Source organism: Microcaecilia unicolor, chromosome 1 (genome assembly GCF_901765095.1).
Source record: "Microcaecilia unicolor chromosome 1, aMicUni1.1, whole genome shotgun sequence".
Taxonomy (NCBI): Eukaryota; Metazoa; Chordata; class Amphibia; order Gymnophiona; family Siphonopidae; genus Microcaecilia; species Microcaecilia unicolor.
The window spans coordinates 25,255,779-25,277,930 of NC_044031.1; the positions used below are offsets into that span (position 1 = coordinate 25,255,779).

The following is a 22,152-nucleotide window of genomic DNA, read 5'->3' on the forward strand; positions in this document are numbered from 1 at the left end:
TTCTCTTATATATACTATCTGCTAACACATTTGCTTATTTCCGATCTGAGGAAGAAGGGCAACCTTCGAAAGCTAATCAAGAAATGTATTAAGTTATGTCCAATAAAAAAGGTATCATCTTATTTTCTTTTCCATGTTTTATTTTGTTTGATTTCTATTGATAACTCCTGTCTATTGAACGTCCTGCAGCATGTCATAGCAGCCAATCAGTGGCACTTCAGGAATGACGTCACTTTTATCTACTCCACTTTCCTGAGCAGCTCTGGCTGGAAATCACGGTTCCAGGCAGCCTCAGAACGTTGGAGGTGAGAATTATATAGGACACGTTTCGGTTCAAAGTGGCTTACAAATTACATTCTGGTTAACAGTTACAGTTTTGGTTTACAATTTGCAGTTCAGTTGAGATGGCTTACAATTACAGTTTTCATTTTGGTTGGGGCTTATAATTTGTGATTTGTGCTTGGAATGGACTTCGGTATCTAAGTTATTTGTTGTAGAATTTTTTTTTAATGTATGTTTTCAGTTCTTTTCTGAATCGAAGATAGTTCGTGATGCTTCTTGTGATCTTTGGTATTGAGTTCCACCATTTGGAGCCCAGGTAGTTAAATCCAGCCAGGTAGATAGATTTGTAAGTTATGTTTCTACAGTTGAGTAGGTGGAGAAGTAGGTAGCTTTTGGTTTCTGGGCTTGCATTTCTTGGGGATAGTTCTACCAAGTCTGACATGTATTCAGGAGATGATGGCGCTCGCTTTGAAGATCAGTCTTGCCATGATTGGTAGCCGGTGTAGTGCTTTGAGTAGTGGGGTGGCTTTTTCATATTTTGACTTCTTGAAAATTAGCCTTTCCGCCGTGTTTTGGAGTGTTTTGAGTGATTTCAGTGCGCTTTCCTTGCATCCAACGTATACTGCATTGCAGTAGTCCAGTTGTGAAATTATTGTCAATTGTACTATTATCCGAAATGATTGTCTTGGAAAATAGTCTCTGAACCTATAGTGTTCTGAAGCATTTTCAGTTATTGCTGATAATTGATTGTCCAGTGTTAGGTGTTTGTCAAGAATGATGCCCGGTATCTTTAGCTGTGTTTCAATTTGGTATGTTTAATGGTTGAGTGTGAAATGATGGTGGACATAGCCGCCGAGAGGGGGGGCAGGGGGGACAAAATTCCCCCTCCAAGGGGAGCCCGGTGCCGCAGTCCCACCCGCCCTCCGTCATCGACCGTCTGCCACCGGGCTGGGCCCTCTGCATTAAAATCACAGCGCCTCTCACCTCCGTTTGAAAGCGCTGCAGGCAGCAGGGCAGCAGATCGCCTCCCTTCGGGCCTCCTTCCCTCCCTGTGTCCCGCCCTCGTCTGACGTAACTTCCGCGAGGGCGGGACACAAGGGAAGGAGGGCCGAAGGGAGGCGATCTGCTGCCCTGCTGCCTGCAGCGCTTTCAAACGGAGGTGAGGGGCGCTTTGATTTCAATGCAGGGGTAGGTGGAGGGGGGGGGGTAGCGGCGGCGACGACGACCTCGGGGGGGGGGTGGAGGGGGCCCTGGGGGTGGTCTTGCCCCAAGCCCGGCCCAGTCTCTCGGCGGCCCTGATGGTGGACTGTGGAGATGTGCAGGCTTGACAGTACAAGGAACTTGGTTTTGTCTCTGTTTAGTTTGAGTTTGAGAGTTTCTGCTCAATTTTCCATACGGTCTAGACCTGTTTTGACTTTGTCCATTATTTCCGTGATGTTGTTGTTGAAAGGTATGTAAATGGTGCCATCATCTGTGTAGATGACTGGGTTAAAACCCATGATCTCCAGTTTCTTCCTGAGCGGTGCCATCAGTACGTATCTCAAAAAAGATATAGTGGAATTAGAAAAGGTCCAAAGAAGAGCGACCAAAATGATAAAAGGGATGGAACTCCTCTTGTATGAGGAAAGGTTAAGGAAGTTAGGGCTCTTCAGCTTGGAAAAGAGACGGATGAGGGGGGATATCATTGAGGTCTACAAAATCCTGAGTGGTGTAGAACAAGTAGAAGTAAATTGATTTTTTACTCATTCCAAAATTACAAAGACTAGGGGACACTCAAGGAAGTTACGTGGAAATACTTTAAAAACAAACAGGAAGAAATATTTTTTCACTCAAAGTGTAGTTACAGTGAGAGGAGATGGTAACAGTGGTTAGCGTATCTGGGTTTTAAAAAGGTTTGGACAAGTTCACGGAGGAAAAGTCCATGGTCTGATATTGAGACGGACATGGGGGAAGCCACTGGTTGCTCCTGGGATTGGTAGCATGGAATCTTGTTACTCTTTGGGATTCTGTCAGGTACTTGGGTGCCAGAGCCGGTGGTGGGAGGCGGGGCTGGTGGTTGGGAGGCGGGGATAGTGCTGGGCAGACTTGTACGGTCTGTGCCAGAGCCGGTGGTGGGAGGCGGGGCTGGTGGTTGGGAGGCGGGGATAGTGCTGGGCAAACTTGTACGGTCTGTGCCAGAGCCGGTGGTGGGAGGCGGGGCTGGTGGTTGGGAGGCGGGGATAGTGCTGGGCAGACTTGTACGGTCTGTGCCAGAGCCGGTGGTGGGAGGCGGGGCTGGTGGTTGGGAGGCGGGGATAGTGCTGGGCAGACTTGTACGGTCTGTGCCAGAGCCGGTGGTGGGAGGCGGGGCTGGTGGTTGGGAGGCGGGGATAGTGCTGGGCAAACTTGTACGGTCTGTGCCAGAGCCGGTGGTGGGAGGCGGGGATAGTGCTGGGCAGACTTGTACGGTCTGTGCCAGAGCCGGTGGTGGGAGGCGGGGCTGGTGGTTGGGAGGCGGGGATAGTGCTGGGCAGACTTATACAGTCTGTGCCCTGAAGAGGTGCAAATCAAGGTAAGGAATACACAAAAAGTAGCACATATGAGTTTATCTTGTTGGGCAGACTGGATGGACCGTGCAGCTCTTTTTCTGCCGTCATCTACTATGTTATGTTACTTGTGTCCTGGCCTGGCCACTGTTGGAAGCAGGATACTGGGCTAAATGGTCCATTGGTCTGACCCAATATGGCTATCCTTATGCTCTTATATTTCTTTGCTCTATCATTGAATAAAACTTTGGCATCACATTTAGGAAACTACTCCCTAAGCAATCGGCACACAATTCCAATGCATCAGCCCCTCTGTTTCACTCTGCTGATGTACAGAATTGTCTCTGGTAAAGTAACAAAGGTAGATAAGATCCACTTGGATCACCCAGTCTCCAGGGTTGCTCTTGCCTCTGCTAGACTTATACGGTCTGTGCCCTGAAAAAGACAGGTACAAATCAAGGTAAGATATACACAAAAAGTAGCACATATGAGATATCTTGTTGGGCAGACTGGATGGACCGTGCAGGTCTTTTTCTGCCATCATCTACTATGTTACTATGTTATGTTACTCTAGCTAAGGATATATTCCAGCTGACAGCCATTTGACATACAAACCCCACCCGCCTCTGCTGAGCTCTGTCTGGCTGTTATGCCACTACCATCACCCCTCCCCCACCCACCTTGCTAAATAGTCAGTCCTGACCTAACTGCACTGAGGCTAGCTGTGCCTGCCCCTCCCCCTCCCCTTTAAGCAGACAGGCGCTGGCTGCCAGCTGGAATATATCTTTAGCAGGATGGACAAGAATAACCAGGCAGACAGGATGGTCCGGTTTGGTCTCTATCTGCTGTCATCTGTTATGTTGCTGTGTAAAGTTGCTTCCCACTGCACTGAGCTGACAGCTGGACAGATCATCTTTCTGGCCTGTGCTGGCCTCTGCCCTATTTCCCTCTTTCCCTTGCAGTTTCCAAGTCCCTTCCTTCTTTCAACTCCTAATCTCTCAGCCACCAGCTCTGCATGCCTATTGAGCTACTACTGAAAAGGTGGGAACAAAATTCAAAATAAATTGTGCCCTTAAACTGTAAAATTTAAGAGCCCCCCCCCCTACAGTGAAGTAAGAACTACAGATTAGAGAATGACAGGGGGATGGGGACCCCTGGTAACCACGGGGATGGGGACAGAGCCCGCGGGGATGAGATGGGGATGTGAACAGAGCCCATGGGTTGGGGACAGACTTCGTCCCCGTGTCATAACATAGGCAGCCGAGACCCCTCGGGCCCCATATACCGTATTCATCCTTTTACTGAATAAAGACTTCACACATATTTTCTAGATTTGGCACAACTTGGCCGCAGCTTTATTTAAATACAACAACATAACTTCACCCTGGGCATACCCAAGCCGCTTTCAGCCTCTGGCTCAAATACCCCCAAGCCAAGTCCGCCGCCCTAGCAAGACTGGCTAATCGCGAACAGGGCTCCCCGCCGCACAGCAAGGGAGAAGTATGGTATCCGCAGCTGCTAGCTGCCTAGCAAAATGTCAACTGGCTTGGGTACCCCGCCCACGCTGCGACTATTTCTACTTGCGTTCATTATGCTTTACTGGGGACGGGGGGGATGGGTGTACTTCGGCTGGCCGCGGCGACCGGAAGAGGTCGACCTGGCTTTACACCTGGGCTTTTAAGCCCCCCTTTTGGCTCCTCCCGTTGCCCAGCGGGGAGCCGCTGGCGACGGGGGCCTGTCCCTTCCCTCGCCGCACTCGCCCCCCGCTGGGGATTAGTGCATGTGCCCGTCGGGGCACGGCGCCATATTATTTTTGGCTCCGTGCACCCTTCGGGGCACTGCGCCTTGCATTAACATAGGCAGCCGAGACCCCTCGGGCCCCATATACCGTATTCATCCTTTTACTGAATAAAGACTTCACACATATTTTCTAGATTTGGCACAACTTGGCCGCAGCTTTATTTAAATACAACAACATAACTTCACCCTGGGCATACCCAAGCCGCTTTCAGCCTCTGGCTCAAATACCCCCAAGCCAAGTCCGCCGCCCTAGCAAGACTGGCTAATCGCGAACAGGGCTCCCCGCCGCACAGCAAGGGAGCCGTATGGTATCCGCAGCTGCTAGCTGCCTAGCAAAATGTCAACTGGCTTGGGTACCCCGCCACCAGGCCGAGGTAGCATGGCTTACCTCGGCCAACCCCTCCCCCCCCCAATAGCTGCGGCCTGTTGTGCTGCCAGTACCAGCTCTAGCACACTCAGTAAGTCATTGTTGAATAAGTCATTTCCAATGTCAGAAAGGTGTGTGCCATCCTTCCAGAAGTAGCCTTTGCACAGGTCGTCCGCCCACTCGTGTGTGATCTGCCAGCCGCCCCTGCGCATCACCCACGCTGCGATCTGCCTGTTCAGTTTCTTTCTTGGCCTACCCCACAGATTAGCGTCCCTGTGTATCCATCTAGGGAGAATGTCGGACCACACCACACTAGTGTTGGGAAAAAGGAGGGCGATTCTTGAGAGCTCGCGCTTAGCTGCCTTTATAATCTCGATGGCAGGGAGCGCTCCGATGTCGTTCCCTCCGAGATGTATGACTATGGCTGCTGGGGCGGCTAGGGTGTCTGCCTTGCGTTGCAGTAGTGTGCCCAACTGGTGCCATTTCATGCCTCCAATTCCCATCCAAAGTATTTGTACTCCTCTCGCCGCCAAGCCTAAGTGGCGGCCGCCGGGCCTTACACCTGCTCTGCGCGCGGCCCACTTAATGTAGGAATGGCCGACAATCCACACTGTGTGAGACCCTGCAATATAGAATAGTGGGAATATTACATCGCCGCCGACGGGTCCAGCGTCCCGTGGGACTACTCCCTAATATATCCCTTGTACGCTTTCGACTTCCATCTCCCTATTTGCTTGATGGCTGAGGGTGGGAGGCCTAGGGATGCGGCGCATGTGGCGGCTCCTATCCTAAAGGAATGTGTTCCATATCCCGCTGGGTCGCGCCCTGTCTTTGTCAAGCATTTGCGTAATACTGCCGTGAATTGGAAGAGGGTGAGCGGGGTTCTATCTATGTGTACTAGTAGGGGCTCGCTCCCTGAAGGTCTCAGCGCTAGGTAGTCTCTGATGTTTGCTACGGGGCAAGTATGGAGCGAGTCCACTTGCGTTAGTGTGAGTGTCTGTCCCTTGCCTATTTGGTCCGTTTTGGATCTGTGGATTACTATTTGCAGTGCTACCGTGACCTCACTGATCTTTAGCCCGGTGTGCGTCGGGTTTTTCTTGGATGTGGCTACCAATTCGCTTATCCTTAATGCGCCAAAAAAGGCCAGTGTAAATGCCGCCCGGAAGAGTTGGGTTTCGTATTTAGAGTGGCAGACGCTTCCCATGGCTTGCCATATCTCATACAACAGGTCATGCGTGATTGGAAGCCTCCAGTCCGGTCTGGCTCCGCGTTCACGGCGCCAGCCTGCTAACAATTTTTTGATTATGAATCTATTTTTTGGGTCACCCCACCCCGCTATCTTCGTGAAGAATGAGAATGCTGTCAGATGTCTGGTAACTACGCTGAGGGTCCCTCCCCTTTGTTTCGCCTGTATGATATATTCAGTGATTGCGCTGTCCAGTACTGGGCCTCCGCGCCATCCTTGCGCGTGCAGGAAGGAGTGTACTTTCTGGTACCCAGCTATGTACGTCCTCCAGGTTCTCGGCGCCAAGGATTGTTTCAGTAATCTCCATGCCTCGGGGCTCCGAACCTCCATAGGTAACTGGGTACGGGCTCTCCTCTCGTCGCTGCCTGGGGTGCCAGCTTCCTGAAGGTTTCCCACTTTGAACGAGAAAGAGCATCAGCAATTGGGTTGCATGCGCCAGGGACATGCTTTGCGCGCAGTAGAATGTTGTTATATAGACATAGTTTCACTAGCTCGCGCGCTAAGTCTACTACGCGTGGGCAGCGCGCCGTGTGCCTATTTAATATGTCTACGACTGCTCTGTTGTCCGACCAAAACACTACTCTCCTATTGCTGAGCTTCCACCTCCATATGGCGACTGCTACTACAATTGGAAAAAGTTCTAGGAATGTAATGTTTTTTGTAATGTTCTGATCTTTCCAGATCGGCGGCCATGTATCCGCGCACCATTCTCCCTGGAAGTAAATTCCGAACCCTATTCCACCCGCTGCATCAGTGTATAACTGTAAATCTGCGTTGGATACTGGAGCGTCTAACCATACTACTCTGCCATTGAATTGCCTCAGAAACATGTCCCATACCCTGAGGTCGTCTTTCATGTTCCGTGTTAGTCTGATATGATGTGATGGTTTTAGCACCCCAGACATAGCGCTGGATAGTCGTCGGAGGAATGCCCTACCCATAACAATTACTCTGCAAGCAAAGTTGAGGGTACCTACTAATGACTGCATTTCCCTTAAGGTGACCTTCTCACGTCTCGCTACTTCTGCTATCTGCGTTCTTATTTTGTCGATTTTTTCGGCTGGTAATCGAGATACCATCTCGCGGGAGTCTAGCTCGATTCCTAGGAACTGCAGGCGTGTGGTAGGGCCCCATGTTTTTTCTTTCGCGAGGGGTATACCGAATGACTCGGTTACTGCGCGGAAATGGTTAAGTGTGGACTGGCATGTTGGCCTGTCTGCTGGCCCTATAAACAGGAAGTCATCTAAGTAGTGGATAATGTTCTTGGACCCCGATGTTCTCTCGACTACCCAGTGTAGAAATGTACTGAAGCACTCAAAAACTGCGCAGGATATTGCGCATCCCATGGGCATACACTTATCGTAGTAGTACTGCCCATCGAATTTGAAACCTAATATGGGGAAATTGTCTGGATGTACTGGCAGGAGTCGAAAGGCGGACTCTATGTCTGCTTTGGCCATGAGGGCTCCCTGTCCTGCTTTGCGCAATAACTGGACCGCCATGTCAAAGGTGGCATAGTGCACTGAACTCGCTTCTGGGGGGAGAAAATCATTCACCGAGGTGCCTGCAGGATACGATAGGTTATGTATGAGTCTGTATTTTCCGGGCTCTTTTTTGGGGATGATTGCTAACGGGGACACGATGAAGCGCTCAAAAGGTATGTCGTTGAAGGGGCCTGCCACCCTTCCTAAGCTCACCTCTTTTGCGATGCGTGTTGTCGCTTCAAGGTGCAGCCGCCGCACTGATGGGGAATTTCTGACCGCTCTTCTTGTTTGAGCACCATAATAGGGGATTCTAAAGCCGTGTGCAAAACCATTTTCGATTATTACTGCCTCCTTTTCTTTATACCGGGCCAACCATGGCCGCATCGCTGGCAGGTTGACCGGGGAAGGTGCTATGACCCTGTGGTCTCCGTTAGGGTTGGGCCGTTCTATCTGGTGGTTTCTTGGCGCATTTGACGGCTGGGTGTGGGGCTCCGCACGAGGTGCACACGTGCTTGTATCTGCAGTTTGGCTGGGAGCATGCTGCGCGGTTGAATCGCCAGCACGCCCCTTCCTGGTTCCCCAATGTTCTTCCCCCGCTGCTTGGTCCCCCTGGCCGAAAGGGTCTTCCCTGTGCGCCTGTTACGGGCCCTCTGTTTGACATGCAGTGCAACCACAAATCCACATTCATCCACCCCCACCCTAGGGCTGAGCACTCGTCCATCCTGTCCCTATAGTCTTCGTCATATTTTAGCCACCTGTTTCATAAGTACATAAGTACATAAGTAGTGCCATACTGGGAAAGACCAAAGGTCCATCTAGCCCAGCATCCTGTCACCGACAGTGGCCAATCCAGGTCAAGGGCACCTGGCACGCTCCCCAAACGTAAAAACATTCCAGACAAGTTATACCTAAAAATGCGGAATTTTTCCAAGTCCATTTAATAGCGGTCTATGGACTTGTCCTTTAGGAATCTATCTAACCCCTTTTTAAACTCCGTCAAGCTAACCGCCCGTACCACGTTCTCCGGCAACGAATTCCAGAGTCTAATTACACGTTGGGTGAAGAAAACTTTTCTCCGATTCGTTTTAAATTTACCACACTGTAGCTTCAACTCATGCCCTCTAGTCCTAGTATTTTTGGATAGCGTGAACAGTCGCTTCACATCCACCCAATCCATTCCACTCATTATTTTATACACTTCTATCATATCTCCCCTCAGCCGTCTCTTCTCCAAGCTGAAAAGCCCTAGCCTTCTCAGCCTCTCTTCATAGGAAAGTCGTCCCATCCCCACTATCATTTTCATCGCCCTTCGCTGTACCTTTTCCAATTCTACTATATCTTTTTTGAGATACGGAGACCAGTACTGAACACAATACTCCAGGTGCGGTCGCACCATGGAGCGATACAACGGCATTATAACATCCGCACACCTGGACTCCATACCCTTCCTAATAACACCCAACATTCTATTCGCTTTCCTAGCCGCAGCAGCACACTGAGCAGAAGGTTTCAGCGTATCATCGACGACGACACCCAGATCCCTTTCTTGATCCGTAACTCCTAATGCGGAACCTTGCAAGACGTAGCTATAATTCGGGTTCCTCTTACCCACATGCATCACTTTGCACTTGTCAACATTGAACTTCATCTGCCACTTGCACGCCCATTCTCCCAGTCTCGCAAGGTCCTCCTGTAATCGTTCACATTCCTCCTGCGACTTGACGACCCTGAATAATTTTGTGTCATCGGCGAATTTAATTACCTCACTAGTTATTCCCATCTCTAGGTCATTTATAAATACATTAAAAAGCAACGGACCCAGCACAGACCCCTGCGGGACCCCACTAACTACCCTCCTCCACTGAGAATACTGGCCAGGCAATCCTACTCTCTGCTTCCTATCTTTCAACCAGTTCTTAATCCATAATAATGCCCTACCTCCGATTCCATGACTCTGCAATTTCTTCAGGAGTCTTTCGTGCGGCACTTTGTCAAACGCCTTCTGAAAATCCAGATATACAATATCAACCGGCTCCCCATTGTCCACATGTTTGCTTACCCCCTCAAAAAAATGCATTAGATTGGTGAGGCAAGACTTCCCTTCACTAAATCCGTGCTGACTTTGTCTCATCAGTCCATGTTTTTGTATATGCTCTGCAATTTTATTCTTAATAATAGCCTCCACCATCTTGCCCTCGTGATCTTTGTACGCTTGCACTATGTTGTGGGCGTACGCTAGCATAGGGCTGTACTGGGTGGGGTCGGCCTGTCCGGCTACGTCTATTACTCTGAGAAATGCCCATAGCCAGTTTACAATTGATTTTTGTGTGCCTTTGTCCCGTGTGTTTGTATTATCTTTTGAGTCTTTCTTTCTTTTCTTGTCCCTCTTCTTCCCCTCTAGCACTTGGAATATGTCAAAGTATTTCCTGTTCTTTATTTTTTTTCTAGTGGATTTGGGTACTAGTCTCCATATGTGAGGCAGTGCTACCATTGGAGGGGGGCGGTCCTCCTTGTTAGCTGCCACTGTTCCTTCTGCGCCCTTTGTTTCATCGTCTTCGTCCGATGATGAGGTAGAGGACGAAGACGATGAATCGGAGCTACTCTCACTGTCTGAACTGCTATGCTTGCATTTCTTCTTTCCTTTCCTTTTCTTTTTCTCTTTTTTGCCTGGAGGGGGCCCTGCCTCTTTGACTGTGATGCTGGGCCCCCCACTGCCGCCCTCTCCCTCGGCGTGTGCGCCCTGATCGCCCCCGCTTGTCGTGCTACTATCGCCTGCTCTGCTCGTTCCCACCCCCGATTCTGCATTGGCATTTACATTCTCTAATCCCCAAGCCCTGCTGGTCGTACCTGTGCTCTCCTGTGTTGGGGCACTGGTCGTGGTAGCGTGCTCCGGCCTTGGGGTATTAGTTGTATAGCACCCGCAACCGTGGTTTGGGGTGCTCGGGGCTGTTGCGGGGTTCGGGTGATTTGCCGCATTTGGCATTGGCCATGTATGGCTGGGTGGGGGGCCGAATCCTGGCCATGCCCCAAAATAGGAAGGGGGGGTATCCCCAGCCATACGGCCATGCTGTTGGCCCCGCACTTTCTGCCGCATGTGGAGACGACCATACGCCTGCACACCCAGGTCTCTGTAGGGACTGGCGGGTCTCCACACCGCTGGCTGTGGCTTTTTTCTTGTTTCTTTTCTTCAGCACTGGCGTGGCTGCTGCTGCAGGGGCGAGTTGTCCTGTCGCTTTTTTGCCTGCTTGCTTTCTTGCCGTTCGCTTCTTCCTTGTTGTCTCGCTCGTGTCGTTCTCTTGGGCCGTTGTCTCGACCTCCTTCTCCGGTGGCGTGCTGGGCCCCTCTTCCGCTCTGCTATCTTGGGTTGGACATTCGTTTGCTGCCTCCGCTTCCGCTTCCATACTGGGCGAAGGAGTGGTGGGTGGTGTGTAATTCGTCAAGGATCTAAGACTTAAGAGAAAATCAGTTAGGGTCTCCTGCGCCTTACCACGTTTTTGCGCCTGCTTGTGCTTTCGTTATGTTATTACCTCATTTGGTCCCTTTTATATGTGGATAACTTAGTATAAGGAAACCTGGCTGTTCTGGGTTACGCACTTTTCTTCTGTTAGAGAGAACAGGAATAACGTAAAGCCACTACTTAGAAATATAGTGAAATATATCACGTTATTATGTAGGTAAGAAATTAGAAATATATAGAAATTTAGAAACCATCTACCCTACTCTTACGGCTCCGCTGTCCCCATGTAGCTCCCTTACGCGCAAGAGCGCACAAGCAAACTTGGCATGTATTGGCTGACTAAAACAGTGCCTGAGTATAGAACATACAGTACAGAATATACATTATGAATTACATTGCTGTGATTGCCAGGCTGCGTTTGCAGTACTCTATTGCTTTGTTTTGTTTTGTTTTGTTTTTGTAACTTGCCACATTGCATACTGAAAGCACCATACTGCCCTCTGCTGTCCGTTGGGTACTGCTGCATCTGAATAGCGAAAGCAAGGTGTTATTATCAAGCACATTGCAACGTGAGCCCGAAAGTGAAACCAGCTCCTAAAGCCATGCGCCTTGTCCCGGGACAGATCTCTCTCCGGTCGGATTGCCACTCGCGGCGCGACGTGCACGGGGATCCTGCCCAGCTAGTGCGACCACCGAGGCCGCTGGGGATCATCATAGCCTGCAATCTGCATCCCTCTGCTAAGCAACACCATCCAAACCAGGATATATTAAAGCAATCAAAACTATTGACCGCAGCTAATGAAAAACTGAAACTAAAGTCACAATGGTTTTTTTTTTTTTTTACCCTGGCTGACTCTGTACCCGCGCCGACCTGCGACTGCGGAACGATTTGCCCAGCGCTCGCTCCCACTCGGGAACCCCAGTGCGTCCATCCCATTTTATTTATATATATACCTTTTTTTTTTTTTTTTACTCACTTATCTCGGGGTCGTGGGCGGCGGGGAAAAGATTGTCGGCCGCCTCCGCTCAGGATCGGGGCTGCAGCGCTCGAAGGTACGTGGTACTTCAGTGTACTTCGGATGGCCGCGGCGACCGGAAGAGGTCGACCTGGCTTTACACCTGGGCTTTTAAGCCCCCCTTTTGGCTCCTCCCGTTGCCCAGCGGGGAGCCGCTGGCGACGGGGGCCTGTCCCTTCCCTCGCCGCGCTCGCCCCCCGCTGGGGATTAGTGCGCGTGCCCGTCGGGGCACGGCGCCATATTATTTTTGGCTCCGTGCACCCTTCGGGGCACTGCGCCTTGCATTTCTCTACTTTGAAGGCTGTCAACGAATTGGAACGGTCACGCACGGGCGTGAAGACGGCCGCGCATGCGCGGTGGGCGTACCCTGCGTGCGGGACCGCCCGCAAAGCTTTGTTCCGGTTGGTGGGGGGCTGCCGTGGACGTCAACCCAGTCGTGAGAACAATCAGCCTGCTGTCCTCGGAGAACACCTGCTACAGGTATGTATCATTCGCTGTATAGCTGCACTGGCCTTCTCAAAATACTTTGTTACTCGAGGAAAATACTTATAAGTTTTAGTTTCTACATCTCGCTTGAAATTTTTAAGTTTACTTTCAAAAGCTTTTATGTATCCAAACATAACGTCAATACTTTTGCCAAAACCTTGTAACTTTAAGTTCAGTTCATTAATATGAACAGAGAGATCTGTAAAAAACATCAGGGTGTTGACCCACTTATCATCATTGAGCTGAGGAAAGTTTCCCAGATCCTTATCCTTAAGAAATACCTTAATTTCTTCAAAGCACTCCACAAAGCGCTCAAGAACTTTGCCTCGGCTCAGCCATCTTACATTTACTAATGTCTCTCTTTAATTGATGTTGTACGTTTGTGTTCAGTCTCATTATTCAGTCTTTTATGATATTTCTACTGAGTGGTAACTCAGATATTCTCTTAATAATTGCATCTTTATTCTGCATATCGTGAAACAGAACTGGTGCACATCTTAGGAGAGTTTAATAAATTCTTCCTCACTGAGTGCTTTTCCATGCTGAGCTATTGAGTGAGCAATGCTCAAACTTGCAGATGTTAAATTTGTAGAACCTTTTACAAATTTAAGGATGGAATTAGATTGGCTCTTATAAAAGTGTAGCTGCCTGGAAATGTATTCCTTCCTTTCATCCTCACTTTTTTTCAAGAGCTGGGAATGATTAGTTTCAAAATGTCTATTTATATTCCACGTTCTGCTTACTACCGTTTCAGTACCTAGAACGCAAAATGATCTGCCATTTTTTTCTATAATGCCATACATCTCGGTCCATGTCTCTTGAAAGGGTCGGCTACTGCTACTACCACTTCCTTTACTTAACCTTGGTTTTTTATTTTTTGGGTTCTCCATCAGGGGGGCAGTGACAGAAGATAGAATTATAGATAGCCTGTTAGCCCTGCAGGCAATTAGGGGTTAACTAGCCTGACTGACCACCTTATGTAAATTAAGATGGCTGCCGCTATTTCTAATGGCGGGAAACGGCACCCATAGCACATGCCCTCGCCTCTCCCAGCCTCCCCCTCACCTATCTCAGTAATGATGGTCAATTAGAAATCCACGACACCCCAGAACAGTAGATTGGATGATGGTTGCTGTGGTTATGTGGTTGCTGGTAATGGCGATCACAGAGATGCGTCCCCCACGGCATTCCGCTGCTCTCTGCTCCGCCGGCCGGAAGTGAGGTCAGAGATCCCCTAACGGCCGTGCAGGAGCCGGGGCAGAGGGAGCAGCAGGGAGGGAACGAGTGGAGGACTCGGAGGGAGCCAATAGGAGTGCACACGGGTAAACATGCACCGGGGGGGTGTGATTTCGCCGGGGGGGGGGGAGGTTGCGCTGCACCTTGGGGGGGGGGGGGCGCATCGGCGATCCGCCCCGGGTGTCAGCAAGGAACGCCACTGCTTCTCTGTATGCGGCCGCGTGTCATCGAAAATGGCTACGCGTGTCAGTACTGACACGCGTGTCATAGGTTCGCCATCAGGATTCTATACAAAGATCCTCTGTGTTTATCCCATGCCTTATCTGAATCTAAGAAGCAAAGCAGAGACCAGGAAATGCCACTGAAGCCTTTGAAATCTTGCTTCCTAGCAGTTTCATGTTACAGGAAGAGAGGAGAGTGAAAAAAGGGCTCAGTTCAGCTCTTTCAGGTCTGCTAACAGGAGGAAGGGCAGTCTCCAGCTGCTGCTCAGGCACCGTTTAAAATTCAATCCAGATTCACTCAATATGATTAATCCAGCATGCAGGGACTTGTAGCCATGCTTTTCTTAGGGAATGCAATGGGGACATCAAGCCTTGCAGAGTCCTAGTGTCCCCTCTTTTACGATAAATACCATAAGTACATAAGTACATAAGTAGTGCCATACTGGGAAAGACCAAAGGTCCATCTAGCCCAGCATCCTGTCACCGACAGTGGCCAATCCAGGTCAAGGGCACCTGGCACGCTCCCCAAACGTAAAAACATTCCAGACAAGTTATACCTAAAAATGCGGAATTTTTCCAAGTCCATTTAATAGCGGTCTATGGACTTGTCCTTTAGGAATCTATCTAACCCCTTTTTAAACTCCGTCAAGCTAACCGCCCGTACCACGTTCTCCGGCAACGAATTCCAGAGTCTAATTACACGTTGGGTGAAGAAACATTTTCTCCGATTCGTTTTAAATTTACCACACTGTAGCTTCAACTCATGCCCTCTAGTCCTAGTATTTTTGGATAGCGTGAACAGTCGCTTCACATCCACCCGATCCATTCCACTCATTATTTTATACACTTCTATCATATCTCCCCTCAGCCGTCTCTTCTCCAAGCTGAAAAGCCCTAGCCTTCTCAGCCTCTCTTCATAGGAAAGTCGTCCTATCCCCACTATCATTTTCGTCGCCCTTCGCTGTACCTTTTCCAATTCTACTATATCTTTTTTGAGATACGGAGACCAGTACTGAACACAATACTCCTGGTGCGGTCGCACCATGGAGCGATACAACGGCATTATAACATCCGCACACCTGGACTCCATACCCTTCCTAATAACACCCAACATTCTATTCGCTTTCCTAGCCGCAGCAGCACACTGAGCAGAAGGTTTCAGCGTATCATCGACGACGACACCCAGATCCCTTTCTTGATCCGTAACTCCTAACGTGGAACCTTGCAAGACGTAGCTATAATTCGGGTTCCTCTTACCCACATGCATCACTTTGCACTTGTCAACATTGAACTTCATCTGCCACTTGCACGCCCATTCTCCCAGTCTCGCAAGGTCCTCCTGTAATCGTTCACATTCCTCCTGCGACTTGACGACCCTGAATAATTTTGTGTCATCGGCGAATTTAATTACCTCACTAGTTATTCCCATCTCTAGGTCATTTATAAATACATTAAAAAGCAACGGACCCAGCACAGACCCCTGCGGGACCCCACTAACTACCCTCCTCCACTGAGAATACTGGCCACGCAATCCTACTCTCTGCTTCCTATCTTTCAACCAGTTCTTAATCCATAATAATACCCTACCTCCGATTCCATGACTCTGCAATTTCTTCAGGAGTCTTTCGTGCGGCACTTTGTCAAACGCCTTCTGAAAATCCAGATATACAATATCAACCGGCTCCCCATTGTCCACATGTTTGCTTACCCCCTCAAAAAAATGCATTAGATTGGTGAGGCAAGACTTCCCTTCACTAAATCCGTGCTGACTTTGTCTCATCAGTCCATGTTTTTGTATATGCTCTGCAATTTTATTCTTAATAATAGCCTCCACCATCTTGCCCGGCACCGACGTCAGACTCACCGGTCTATAATTTCCCGGATCTCCTCTGGAACCCTTCTTAAAAATCGGAGTAACATTGGCTACCCTCCAGTCTTCCGGTACTACACTCGATTTTAGGGACAGATTGCATATTTCTAACAGTAGCTCCGCAAGTTCATTTTTTTAGTTCTATTAATACTCTGGGATGAATACCATCAGGTCCCGGTGATTTACTACTCTTCGGCTTGCTGAACTGACCCATTACATCCTCCAAGGTTACAGAGAATTTGTTTAGTTTCTCCGACTCCCCCGCTTCAAATATTCTTTCCGGCACCGGTGTCCCCCCCAAATCCTCCTCGGTGAAGACCGAAGCAAAGAATTCATTTAATTTCTCCGCTACGGCTTTGTCCTCCTTGATCGCCCCTTTAACACCATTTTCGTCCAGCGGCCCAACCGACTCTTTGGCCGGTTTCCTGCTTTTAATGTATCTAAAAAAATTTTTACTATGTATTTTTGCTTCCAACGCTAATTTCTTCTCAAAGTCCTTTTTTGCCCTCCTTATCTCCGCTTTGCATTTGGCTTGGCATTCCTTATGATCTATCCTGTTACTTTCAGTTGGTTCTCTTCTCCACTTTCTGAAGGATTGTTTTTTGGCTCTAATGATTTCCTTTATCTTACTGTTTAGCCACGCCGGCTGACGTTTAGTCTTTTTTCCCTTTTTTCTAATACGTGGAATATATTTGTCCTGAACCTCCAGGATGGTGTTTTTAAACCGCATCCATGCCTGATGCAAGTTTTTTACTCTGCGAGCTGCTCCTTTCAGTCTTTTTTTCACCATTTTTCTCATTTTGTCTTAATCACCTTTTCTATAGTTAAACGCTAGCGTACTTGATTTCCTAGTTTCACTTCCTTCAATGTCAATATCAAAACCGATCATATTATGATCACTGTTATCAAGCGGCCCTCGTATCGTTACCCCCTGCACTAGATCATGAGCACCACTAAGGACTAAGTCTAGTATTTTTCCTTCTCTTGTCGGCTCCTGAACTAGCTGTTCCATGAAGCTGTCCTTGATTTCATCAAGAAATCTTATGTCCCTTGCGTGTACAGATGTTACATTAACCCAGTCTATATGCGGGTACCAGGAGAATAATAAAGCAAGCTGAAGTCTACAGCATTCAGAGCCACTCCACATGTCCTTGATGGTGTTTATGGTTATGCTTCAGGTGCAGGTAACATTTGAGGATGACTAGGAATGTTTAGATGAAGAGCAGAATAAAGCTTACAAGGAGTTGATGACAGAGAGTTACGAGATTCTGAGCTCTCTACATAAGGATTGCTTATCCGCATTTTTATCATATATCGAGGCCGATTTACTGAAAGTTATTTGTATCATTTTTCTGTCCCCTCCACATCATTTATTGTAGCTATGTTTATTCTTGGTTATTTTACTATTGTTATGCTGTTTGTAAGTTTTATGTGAATCTGTACCTGCTGTACACCGCCTTGGGTGAATCTCTTCATAAAGGCGTTATTAAATCCCCATAAATAAATAAATACATTCCCTAATACAGGACACAAAAGGATGAATCCTGATATATTATCAAGAATTAAACAGGAGGAAGAGAAGTATGTCCAGGAGTCAGAAGAGAGAGGACTCACCCACTCATACACAGGTGAGTAATAAAAGCAATAACATGACATATAGGTGAGTAATAAATATCTTTATAATAAGAGGATGTATTACAAAAGTACGGGTGAGTAAAAATAATACAGTCTGATGAGACATTACTACTACTGCTTATCATTTCTATAGCACTACTAGACATACGCAGCGCTGTACACTTGAACATGAAGAGACAGTCCCTGCTCGACAGAGCTTACAACCTAATTAGGACAAACAGCACAAATAAGGGATAAGGGAATTAAGGTGGGAATGATAAAACATGGGTAAGTGAGTAAGGGTTACGAGTTAAAAGCAGCATCAAAAAGGTGGGCTTTTAGCCTAGATTTGAAGACGGCCAGAGATGGAGCTTGACGTATCAGCTCAGGAAGCCTATTCCAGGCATATGGTGCAGCAAGATAAAAGGAACGGAGTCTGGAGTTAGCGGTGGAGGAGAAGGGTGCAGATAAGAGAGATTTACCCAGTGAACGGAGTTCCCGGGGAGGAATGTAGGGAGAGATGAGAGTGGAGAGGTACTGAGGAGCTGCAGAGTGAATGCACTTATAGGTCAATAAGAGGAGTTTGAACTGTATGCGGAAACGGATAGGAAGCCAGTGAAGTGACTTGAGGAGAGGGCTAATATGAGCATAACGACACATTATAGAGTACAGGTAAATACTGATATAACCCTATTCCCTTTTCATTTCCAAATACAGGCCATGAAAGGATCAATCCTAAAATATTATTGAGTATTAAACAAGAGGAAGATATGACTGTCCAGGACCCCCAGGAGTCAGAAGAGAAAGGAGTTACTGACTTATGCACAGGTAAGAAATAATAGCAAATAGATAATGTACAGAGCAATAGGAGATATTACAGAGTACAGATAACAAGAGTAACAAAAGGAATTGGTGTTCAGATGAGTAACAAATACTGTGTAGAGTTAAATGGGTCTATTACAGAGTGCATATGAGTAATAATAGACACCATTCAGAATAAAAGGAGTCATTACAGATGTGGCGAAACAGGGGGCTTATGTCTGTCATTTATTATGTTGCTGTATGATATCTTTTTTCCCCTCAATACATTTCCCTTAATTAGCCAGCAGGTGGTGCCTCCCTGTGCTTTAAAGCAGCGGCTGTTTTCCTTTCAGCTTATAAGATAAGCCTCTGAGGGAAAGTAACTTGCACTGCCATTGGCCAAGTACTCTCAGTGTTAATGCTCTGGGCCCTGATTGGCCCTGAAGTGCAAGATCCAGCCAGAATGTCCTGGAATCCCCCAGTCTCAGAGTGGGAGTGTGGAGATCTCTGCACTGAGACCCTGTTCAAATCATGTGAGCAGTTATTGTTGCTGAACTCCACAGGTACTACTTAGGTAGTAAGAAAATGTTTAGTTAGTTTTAATGTTGATTCCTGTTATTTTTACCTGTTATTGTTTGCATCTTTTCACCGTTCACTGTTCTACCTTTTTCTGATAATAAACCTATTAGTTTATTAGCTCTGTTGTCCTGGACTGACTCAGACTCCTGGTTGTTTGTGTTCTTCGTCTGTGGGTGTTTTCTAAGAACTGTGGGACCCCTTGGGATTGTGGCCCCAATGTCCTTGGAAACCACCGGGGAATTAACTTGTGGGTGGGAGACTCCCCCAGAGGCAAGCAGAACCCAGTGTGATGGGTGGAGGGGGCCAGTGTAGGAGTGTGTGCACAGGTGCAGGTGACCCTGAGAAGTGTTGGGTTGGACCCTTTAGGTGGCCCTAGGGTTAGCCCCAGGTGGGTGCTAGGCATTTCATATCAACAGAGTACAGATGAATAATAAGAAATGCTATGCAGAATAAGACATTTTGGCGTTTTTGCTAGACATTGGCTACCGAAGACACGCTTGTTTGAGACGCGTTTTTTTATTTGATAGCATCTAAGTTATTCTATTCACAGTTCTGTTTGAGAGAGTTTTTCTCCGTTTAACCCCGATGCAGGCTCATGAGCGCCGAAACGCAGCCCATGTCGGGCCTTTTGATTAAAGGACTCTTGATTGTTCCATTCCTGAAGGCCCTTTTGTGCTTTTTTTTTTCTGTGTTGTGTTTGTCTCTCTTTTTGCTACTTGATGCAGAATAAGACAGATACAGATGAGTAATAAGATAACTCCAGTCCCCTTTTACACTTCCAAATACAGACTATAAAACGATCAATCCTGATATATTGTCAAGGATTAAACAAGAAGATATGAATGTACATGATTGTCAGGAGTCAGGAAAGAGAGAAGTTACTCATTCATTCATAGGTGAGTAATAATAACAGAGGATGTTAGAGTACAGATGAGTAATACCTGTATTGAATAAGAAGAGGTATTACAAAGTACAGATGATTAATGATAAATACTCTTTAGAGTATGAGGAGGTAATAAAGTAATCTAAGTACCTTTTTATATTCCCAAGTATAGGCCATGAAAAGATTGATCCTGAAATATTATCAAGGATTAAACAAGAGGAAAAGTCACATCTCTGGTATATCCAGGAGGCAGGAGAGAGAACAGTTACTCACTCATATACAGGTGGGTAATAACAACAAATAATGTACAGAGTAATGAGATATTGTAAGATATAGATAAGTAAACTTGTTACCTAAACTGTGTATAGCAGTGGTATTCATTCATAATCCTTAAAGGCCACCGACAGGTCAGGCTTTCAAAATATCCCTAGTGAATATGCATGTAATATATTACCACAACTATGCGCTATTTCTAAATATTTATTATGTATTGCAAAATATCCTAAAACACTATAAAATCTAAAATCACATCAATATAGTGCTGTTTATCCAAACAACCTGAAGGAATCAAGGAGAGAGCAATCCACAAGTGGATGAACACTAACTCCCACGAGGATATAACAGTGTAAAAGGAAGTGGGTAGTGGACCAATGACTCCAGGGAAACAGGATACAAGACTACAAGGTATCACTTTATTCAATGACTCGACACAGTACTGTGTTTCGGCCACAGGCCTGCCTCAGGAGTCTTAAATGATCCTTGATATTTGCAATGAGTCTTGAAGTTGACTGGTCATTCAGCAACGCTAAGACACAGCAGGTTTACAAAGGTCTTTTTCAAGACCAATCAACTTCAAGACTCATTGCAAATATCAAGGATCATTTAAGACTCCTGAGGCAGGCCTGTGGCCGAAACACAGTACTGTGTCACGTCATTGAATAAAGTGAGACCTTGTAGACTTGTATCCCCATTCCCTGGAGTCATTGGTCCACTACCCACTTCCTTTTACACTATCCAAACAACCTAACATATGACACTAATAATCATCAGTCACACTGAGCTATGGAGATGTATGATTTCAAATGTTATAAAGATTATTTTGAATCAACTGTGTCACTTATCTTATTGAAGACAGTTTTCAAAGGGGATATTTACGTTCGACATGGCGTCTTGTTTCGCCCGACGGCTGTATCAAGAATCTTCCCCCCCCAAAATGTTTCTGCCATCTGTGCCAGCAATATACTTTCTTGTCTAGCTGGTCATCCTTAGAGATGTTCGTCCCTAGACATGGACGTTTCTGATTTTCAGTGATTTTCGAAACCAAGGTCATCCATCTCAGAAACGACCAAATGCAAGCCATTTGGTCATGGGAGGAGCCAGCATTTGTAGTGCATAAATTGCTCCCAGGTACATAGCTCCCTTACCTTGTGTGCTGAGCCCCCCAAAACCCACTACCCCCAACTGTACACCACTACCATAGCCCTTACCGGTGAAGGGGGGCACCTAGATAAAACTGCTCCAGGGACCTGCATACTGCTGTCATGGACCTGAGTATGACATCTGAGGCTGGCAATCAATATTTTTAAAGATATTTTTTGAGGGTGGGTGGGAGTTAGTGACCACTGAAGGAATAAGGGGAGGTCATCCCCGATTCTCTCCGGTGGTCATCTGGTCATTTCAGGCACCTTTTTGTGCCTTGGTCGTAAGAAAAACACGACCAGGTAAAGTCGTCCAAGTGTTCATCAGGGACGTCCTTGTTTCTTTCGATTATGGGTCGAGGACGTCCAAGTCCCGCCTTCGCTATGTCTCCTTGAACTTTGGCCGTCCCTGCGACGGAAAGCAGTTGGGGACGTCCAAAATCAGCTTTTGATTATATCGATTTGAACGAACCTGAGAGAAGGACGTCCATCTTCCGATTTATGTCGAAATGTGGGCGTCCTTCTCTTTCAAAAATGAGCCCAATAGTAACATAGTAAATGACGGCAGATAAAGACCTGTACGGTCCATCCAGTCTTCCCAACAAGACAAACTCATTTTACATGGTATGTGATACTTTATATGTATACCCGAGTTTGATTTGTGCTTGCTATTCTCAGGGCACAGACCGTAGAAGTCAGTCGGGGCTGGTGGTTGGGAGGCGGGGATAGTGCTGAGCAGACTTATACGGTCTGTGCCAGAGCCGGTGGTGGGAGGCGGGACTGGTGGTTGGGAGGCGTCCTTTAGATTGCAAGCTTCTTTGACATTTCGTCCTTTAGATTGTAAGCTCCTTTGAGCAGGGACTGGCC

The 22,152-nt window shown here is 47.4% G+C and overlaps 1 protein-coding gene across 1 annotated transcript in view; it reads left to right on the plus strand.

The window, feature by feature from the left end:
• The first annotated feature begins 261 nt into the window (after positions 1-261).
• LOC115461524 (eukaryotic translation initiation factor 3 subunit A-like) overlaps positions 262-22,152 on the plus strand; it is a 30,767-nt gene continuing 8,876 nt past the window's right edge. Inside the window, exons 1-5 of the mRNA XM_030191426.1 lie at positions 262-305; positions 17,517-17,618; positions 18,322-18,432; positions 19,773-19,880; positions 20,040-20,150. Coding sequence (XP_030047286.1) covers positions 17,528-17,618; positions 18,322-18,432; positions 19,773-19,880; positions 20,040-20,150 — 421 coding nt within the window. The 5' untranslated portion in view covers positions 262-305; positions 17,517-17,527. The remainder of the gene's footprint in view (positions 306-17,516; positions 17,619-18,321; positions 18,433-19,772; positions 19,881-20,039; positions 20,151-22,152) is intronic.